This window comes from Lycium ferocissimum, chromosome 11 (assembly GCF_029784015.1).
Source record: "Lycium ferocissimum isolate CSIRO_LF1 chromosome 11, AGI_CSIRO_Lferr_CH_V1, whole genome shotgun sequence".
Classification (NCBI taxonomy): domain Eukaryota; kingdom Viridiplantae; phylum Streptophyta; class Magnoliopsida; order Solanales; family Solanaceae; genus Lycium; species Lycium ferocissimum.
Window position 1 is genome coordinate 30,599,897 of NC_081352.1, and position 8,307 is coordinate 30,608,203.

General features: G+C 35.7%; 1 protein-coding gene across 1 annotated transcript; it reads right to left on the bottom strand.

The window, feature by feature from the left end:
* Positions 1–1,271: 1,271 nt before the first annotated feature.
* LOC132037255 (protein LEAD-SENSITIVE 1-like) lies at positions 1,272–5,427 on the bottom strand. Its single transcript, XM_059427749.1, has 2 exons — positions 5,268–5,427; positions 1,272–2,038 (listed from the first exon to the last, which is right to left on the bottom strand). The coding sequence occupies exons 1-2, from the start codon at positions 5,362–5,364 to the stop codon at positions 1,407–1,409; spliced, it is 729 nt and encodes a 242-aa protein (XP_059283732.1). The 5' UTR covers positions 5,365–5,427; the 3' UTR covers positions 1,272–1,406.
* Between the last annotated feature and the right edge of the window lie 2,880 nt (positions 5,428–8,307).

An 8,307-nucleotide genomic window follows, 5' to 3' on the forward strand; every position in this document is an offset into this window, starting at 1 on the left:
TCTGCTCTAAATCGCAAAATTGAGGGTATATTGCACCTTTGCCCTTTCATATTTAAAGTAGCAAAACCATATTATAATTTTCAGCAAGTAAAAAAAATAATTATCTAGGGTGTTTCAAGTGGTTACAGGTTCTGGTGTTTAGTGCGGTGTTAATGGAGGTTAACAGTGTTAGAGTAGTGGAGATTTGGTGGCCACGGGTACTGTGTATTTTGCCGGTTCGTGTCACTGTGGACCACGAAGGAACAATTGTTCACGAGGGCAACGACGATGGTTACATGCAGAGGTGAATCTAGAATTTAAACTCTATAGATTCAATCTTTTAAGATTTTCAACATTGAACCCACTATATTTAATATTATGGATTCATGTTTACTATTTATTGTAATTTAATAAATATTTACACATAAATTTATGCAACGTGTCGAAAGTTATAGGTTCAATTGAATCCTACCTAATATGTTCCATCCGCCGCTAGTCACATGGTGGTGTTTTGGCCGGTTTTGATGGTGACGGAGGAGGAAAAGGGTGGCCAGGGAAAGGATGGAGAAGAAGGGAGGTCGGCGGCAGCTCCAAGGATTGTTTGTTAGCTGTGGTTAAGGAATTGTTTAAAGGGTGAGATAATCTGTTACATATCATATGCAATATGGGTTAGTTTTGGTAGCATTTAAAAATATGAGTTACTCAATATTTAGTAGCATTGGTGTTTCAATTGTATTTGCTCGTAATTAATTCTCAATTAAGTAGTACTAATTGATAAAAATATTAAAGAGGTAAAACAACAAACAACTATGCCATTTGGAAAGGATATGCTCAATCCCGGCAACAGAATTGGCAGATTCAATTGACCACCCTTCACTTTACTATTTGTTGCTCCGCCGTCCAGTAGCATAATTTTGAAAGAGAGAAATAACAGTAGCTAACCACAAAAATCAAAGCAAAAGAAATAGGAAATACTGATTAATGATACCATCAAAGGATGTGGTAGAATGGTTTAATACTTTTCCATTTTTAATCAGAAGTCTCAGATTTGAGTCCCAGATATGGATCGCCTTAGGTAGGCGTTTTACCCTCACGTGGAACTTCCCGACACAAATCGGGTTTATTCGGGTGCCAAAGCACTCAAAATGAGACTTCCTGAGATGAATCTGAATAAGTGGGGCCAAAAGCGGATATCTAACACCAGGTGAAAAACAAAAAAATAATACTACTGATTGCTGATGCTCAAACTAGTTTTTTCACGAAATTAAATGATACACCTGCAGCAAACGATGCAACGTAAGTTTTCTTCAAGATAGATGCCAATAAAGAGGAAAAAATCACATGTAGTTCATGTCAACAAGTCTTGCTTAAAACACATTCAAAATTTGGTCCCAAGAAACCATCTTGATGAGTAATGCAGGTTCAGATCAGACACTTATAAGTCGATTGCGCGAAACAAGCCTATCTGCAGGTATTTTCATCACGTCCCTGCGAACTCCGATATCAGAAAAAAACCTGTTGGCACAGTAAATTCCCCAGCCAACAGCTGCAAGACCGGTAGTAGGCATGAGGCGCACCGGTGCTGAAGCTAGTGCACTAGCTGCTGCAGCGAATGACGCTGCCTGACCACTGCGCCCTATGCCACCTGTCCTGAAGTACAGATAACCAGTCTTGCAGTAGATCGCGAAATCCTCACAGTTGTTCTTGAAAAGGTTATAGTTTCCAAAACCGTTATTGAGAAGAGTTTCAGCACGGAGGAGGACATCCTTGCAGGGATCAGAACGGGCAAAAGTGCACGTTCCTCGAACTTGGGCAACAAAGAGTCCTGGTGAGGCACCATAACGAAAACGGTATAGTTTACCACCAGAGAGGAAGCATTCCAGGCATGAAGAGATGACCCCATCGTTCCTTGGATGATCACCACATCTTGGACATTCGGATTCAGAGCGACGAGAGGGAGATGAGCTGAAGATGACACGATCGATGAATGTTCCTGTTCCTAACTCCCGACCAGCTGCAGGGGTGAAATGGATCACTATCCCATCACGAGCATATATTCCTGATGTTGAAAAGAGGATATGTCAGTTAATTCAGGGGAACATGCCACATGTGCTTGCTGATGAATTGTATGATCATTGATCACCTCAACTAAAAGTTTAAATTATTAGATTGTTGGAAAGGTATACTTTTATTTTCTTAATTATATCTCAATATTGCTTATCAACATAAAAAAATTCATCACTTCCAACAATTTGATTGGGAAGATCACTCAAGACAACTTTTTTTTTTGCGACTAAACTCATCTTAATGATCTAATAGAAAAGCCACGTGATAGATAAGGATAGAAGTACTGATTAGTTGCTCTAAATCACACAATTGGTTAAGGCAAGAAAGTCTTGCTTTGTCAATGCTAATAATTCAAATCAAGATAGATCTTTCAAGGTGGCATATCAAGGACATTATTACATTGTCACTTAAATTGGACACAGTCAAAATGAAGACATGTGGAACGCAGAATGGTTATCAACCCAATCTCAACAGTGATATCTTGTCCAATTTGACACAAAGAAATTGCTCAAAATAAAATCTAAACTTGGTAAAATATACGAGAAGGGAAGTGAAAGATGGATGAAAATGAAATTCTCTTGTAAGGAAGAGGAGATATGTAAAAGAGCACAACATGTCAAGAGCTTAATTATAATGGTACAGAATGAGGCATAGTAGTAGTAGTAGTAGTTTTGTAATGGTACTTTACAGTCTGATGGAGCTCGGGCATTAACATGGAGTTCTATTATCGTATATTCGTATTAGCAAATTTGATAGGATTAATCATGAAATTTGTGAAGCAAACTCAGTTAAAAGGTGGATCATGTTGAACACCACAAACCATTACACAGGTAAGGTGCATCTATGTTACTCGGACTTTTCAAAATGTTGCGGGGTGCGTGTCGGATCTCCAAAAGTGGTACATTCTTGGAGGATCTGACACGGGTGCGACATCAGTTTTGGACAGTCCGAGCAACATAGATGTGCACCAACTAGAGTTTAAAGTTGATGGATCTTAAGCAGTACGCTTTTAAGGAAACAGCAATCAGTCTAAGCAAATAAGCCTTGGCGATATGTTATATACTCCTTTTATGTTCTATATCATCTGTGAATTGAATTTTCTACAATAAAAAAAAACTGTCCTGCAACTGCACCACATTCTTGTCCCCAAGATCAACAAGAGTTGGCTTGAGAGGTGAACGGAGTAATGCTATTAAGTCATTGAACACATATCCAATTATCAATCAGCCCAAAGCCAGTATAAAAAAGATGGACAACCAAACCTATTTCTCGATTCACTCAAGGAGGTGAATAGTGTCCCAATAGCAATATGTAAAAAGCAGGTCCTGTTCTGCGTATTCTTAGAAGTAGTATCTATTTAAGTAAGCCTGAATGATCCCATCTCGTAATGAGAAATGTTTGTAACCTTATTCCGGCCTGGTCCAGTATGGGATGAACTTATAATCATGATATTGACTCAATCATCAAACTATAAGTTCATAACCCTAGGTCCTTCTGATTTTGGTCGGAATAGATCTACTATTCTTTGACTCTAGATCCTGTAAATATCTGATCTCTCTAGCTACTTCCACCATTTTAGATGTTAAACAACCTAAGGGCGTTAAAAATTAAAGCAATTGGTAGAGTAGAACAAGAGTCTAATAACTTATTCAGAACCCTTGTCAAAACTAGGACTTCTAGGATGAATTAATCCAACTCAAAACTTTAAGGTATATACACAAGTTTAAGGTATTGCATGGCAGATGCCTAGAGATAATTCAATGGCCTAGAGTTTGTGAAAGAGTAAATCCCAAAGCAGTAGTAGAGCACATAACTCAATAGAGTAGCCTCGAATAAATGGCTCCGAGTTAAGAGTTTGTGAGAAAGTATAGCCCAGAGCAGCAGAGGAGAGCCGCAGAGCAGATGGCTAAATGGAGTATTGGAGCATACGGTTCAATTGGTTTCGATCATGTAGAAATTCTTAGACAGTAAAACCTATACCAGTACATTTTGTGACAGAGTAAAGCTCCATATAGTAGAACTAGTTGGGAAGATGTTGGAGTTGAGAGGACCTAGAAAGCCTAAAAATAAAAATGTGCCTGAGGAGGTATGTAAAAGTCTGCCTTTGTGAGGTTGCTCACATTGCCGGTCCCAAGCTTGGATAAACGAGGAGGCGTAAAATTTGTCATTGTTGAAAATCTGTATAGAGGACACCAACTAGAAGACTAGTGCTTACAAGAACTCACTAATTAGGGATATAATTACTAGAGTGTATTAGAGAACTCCATAGTGTTAGATGATCCTCAAGTATGGAGTATTTAAATATCATAGATCCGAACATAGTATTTGTTATATTGAGGATTGATGCATAGTTCTTGTTGGTAATGATGCATGAGAATCAGAGGTTAGGCCAAGATTTGAAGACGACGGTGGCACCACCAAAGGCGTATGGACGTTAGTAGAAGTGGTGTCACGCGACAATGCTTCATCGGAAAGTTTTATTAAGGACACATAAAACCGATGCACTAACAGATAAATATGAATTAAACAACATAAATAACACACAATTCATTGTTTGGGTTGATGGCCTTGAATCCCACTTTACAGATTGAGGTTGCCAGTTCAAGTCTCCCTAGTGACTAAGAAGCGAGTTGGACCTATGCACACAATCGGATTTTGTGTTTCAGGGTGCCTAGATCAATATATGGTCCTCTTTCAAGGTATACATACATATATACAGAACTTTTTCCGAAGTTAACAGGGTCACATGACCCCTCACCCTTCCATGTGAGTCCGCCTCTGTTGAGAATATCAGTAGAATCGTGATGTGATACCAAGAACAGAGGAGTAGTACTTAGTAGGATCGCTATAGATATAAAGAGTGAATCCCAGAATAGAATGGGAATGAATAGGTTATGGATATACAATCCAAACCCCAAAAGGAGTTATTTTGAAGGATCTGACACACACCGACGGTAATTTTGAAAAGTCCGTGCAACTAACTTAAATGTATTGCATTAAATAAAAGTATAGCTCTGCGTTCAGCTAAAAGACTACTAAAAAGCAGATTTTTCCCAGAAACCTCCATAATTGTCAGTTCACAAAACAAAAGTTGACCATATCAGACACAATATCAACATAAAAGCCAATTATATCACCACATGGAACTTCATTTCATTAATGGCAAAAAATAAAAACATACAAAAACTGAAATTAAGAGAGAAAGAGCTAGATATGCCTACCATGGTGGGCGTAAAGATAGCCGTGTCGCCACGTGTAAATGTGATCTCCGATCTTGAGGTCCTCCCTCTTGATCTCATTAAACAGAAACTTTTTCATCCTTCTTGGTCTGTTTTTTTCCTTCTCTAACACAAATTGTCAGTAGCAGCAGACAACAAAAACAAGACAAACGAACTTTTGGTGGGGTATATTAAGGTGTAATGTAATATACTGATGATGATTCTAGAAACAGTTAAACATGAAGCAGAATATATTACTATATATTCTTTTAACTTTATCATTGTTATTAGACTTAAAAGGTCAAAAAGGATCACTTATTTTTTCTTTGGTCAAACCAAAAAACGGAAAACTTAATTTTTTTTTCTTAAAAATTTGTATTTTCTTAAAATATGAATATAAATATAGTTTTTCACATTTTAAAAAAATAATAAATTTTTTCAAAATTTTATAAAAAATCAGTTTTTTTTTTTTTCAAATTTTCGACAAGAAAAACACTTTTTCCGATTTTATTTGAAAAAAATAAAAGTGTCCTAAGAAAATGAAATCATGAAAATCAAGATCTTTTAAGACATTTTAAAAAAAATAATCAAGCTTTCCATATTATTAACAAATCCATTTTTCCATATTTTAAAGAAAAATCAAAACCAACTTTTTTTTTTTTTTTAAACGGTTTTTAAAAATGAATTTTTAAAAGAAAATCGAGCTTTTTAATTCGACTTTTCGGATTTTTTTTTTAAAACGGGTTTAAACATAAACTTTTTAAAAGAAAAATCAGTTTTTTAATTCGCGTTTTCATTTTTTTTTTTTAAAAAAAAGCGGTTTTAAAAATAAATTTTTAAAAGAAAAATCATTTTTTAAATTCTCGTTTTCATTTTTTTTTTTTTTTTTAAACGGTTTTAAAAATAAATTTTTTTAAAAGAAAAATCGGTTTTTAATTCAATTTTTAAATTTTTAAAAATAAATTTGTGCCATTTTTTACTCATTTTAATATTAAAAAAAAAAAAATAAATGTAAATTCACTAATTTGTAAAAAATATTACGGTTTTAAATAGTTTAAGGGGGTGATAGGACAAACATTAGGCGACCATTAAAAATTGGCGCTTTTGAGGGGGGTAATGATGATCCCTTCTTTTAACTTTATCATTGTTATTAGACTTAAAAGGTGGATCGCTTATTTTTTACTTTTGGTGTTGATAAAGCGCAAAAGCTTGTAAGTCGTGGAAACTAACTTTTTGAAACACCTAAGTGACCACTTGTTCCATTTAGACCGGAAGGATTCTATTCCCACTTAAATGAGAGTTATCGAAACAAAACCAACACCGGTCGTCTGCGTTAGTTCGTGGCCAATTAAATTGTGCCGGTTCATTTAAATTGTGCCAATTCAATTAAATTTCATTTTAATTGTAAATTCACTAATTTGTAAAAATTCGTGGAGTTTTGAATTAAAAATTGGCGCTTTTGGGGAATGGTTGGATGTGCAATGAGGTGGCGCCCACTTTGGTGTTGGTTTTTGCTCCGATAATGATGCAAAAATTGTAAGTGGAATGTGAATGACCCAATTGAAGTGTTTAAATGGAACAAGGGTCACTTTTAGATGCGATTTCAAGTGAAAGACTAGGCAATTGCGTCCTGTTGACAGTTTGGCCTTTACTTTTCTATCTGAACACCAACTAGTTAGCAAAATGTGTTTTGCTGGCTTGTATGTAAGCCCGTCAACCGGTTCGGTTAGCTTCTGCTAAAATCGGCAGGACGCAAAAACGGAACCGTAGAACCCAGCTAACCGGTTAAATCTTTTTTTTTTTTTTTTTAAACCGGTAAAACCTAACCTAATTCGCTTAACCGTTAAATTAATTTTTTTTTTTTTTTTTAAAATGTAAATTGGTTGGTCAAGGAATTTGTGGAACGGTCCATTTGCAAAATGGCCATTGCCAAACCGTCAAATACTTAATTTTTGACCCCCCAACCCCCCAAACTTTTTTTTTAACACTTTAACCCATCCCTCACCCCTATATAAACCCTTCTTCATTTTCATTTTAATTCACACCAATTCACTCTTCTCTTTCTCTCAAATCTCAATCTCTCAATTATAGTTACTTTGCAATAATTAGTCACTTTATATTTCTCTCAAATAAATATTACAAAGTCTTATTATAGTTTCAATTTTTAATTTTGCAATTATAATATTGTTGGTGGAGTTGGTGATTTTGCAACAATCCGAAGTAACTTTGGTGGATTTGCAATTCTAGCCGCCTTCACTTTGTTGGAAATTAATCCGGCAATTTGGTACCTTCGTTCCAACTCTATCTTTATTTTTCGTAATTTAATTCTAGCAATTTATTTTCGCAATTTAATTTACGCAATTTAATTCTAGCAATTTAATTTGTTGTGATTTATTTGATTGTGATTTAAATTAATTCTATTTAATAATGTCAAAGAGATTAAGACGTGATGCCGGTAGTAGTAATGGTATTGTTAGGCGTGGGCTTAATGAGGAAACATTTGTGGAAGAAACACCTAATTTAGGTATTGATGTTGGAGGAAATAATCCACTTTTAGGTCATGAGGCAATGCAACAACATTTTACCGACACTTTTAATGAAGACTTAGATGATAATGATGAAACACAAACCCCCGAAAATCCCAGAGGAGATACATGTCCTGCACAATCACATACACAAGAAAATCGCCTAGAACTCGTAAGCCAACAGCTAAAGTTTGGAAATTTATGACTAAGAATAGGGAAAACCAATCAGCTACATGTACCCTATGTGGACAAGTATTTAGTTTTAAGCAAGGAACTGCAAGGATGGTGGAACGGGTACACTAAATGGTCATATGAGAACCAAACATACGGATGTTTGGGGAGAGCAAACGGGTTCAAATGCAGGGGGGATTCAAATGACGATAGACCCACGAACCGGTAGGAATTTTAAGTATGACAAGAAAAAAGAGCGTGTAGAAATAGCTAAAATGGTAGCTTATGATTGTTTACCATTTTCCTTTCCATCGGGTATGGGGTTTGTTACTTACATTCAACGTTGT

Coding starts and splice junctions, on each gene's coding strand:
- LOC132037255 (XM_059427749.1), bottom strand. CDS start 5,364: ATGAAAAAGTTTCTGTTTAATGAGATCAAGAGGGAGGACCTCAAGATC. Junction 2,039..5,267: donor CTATCTTTACGCCCACCATG/GTAGGCATATCT, acceptor TTTCAACATCAG/GAATATATGCTCGTGATGGG.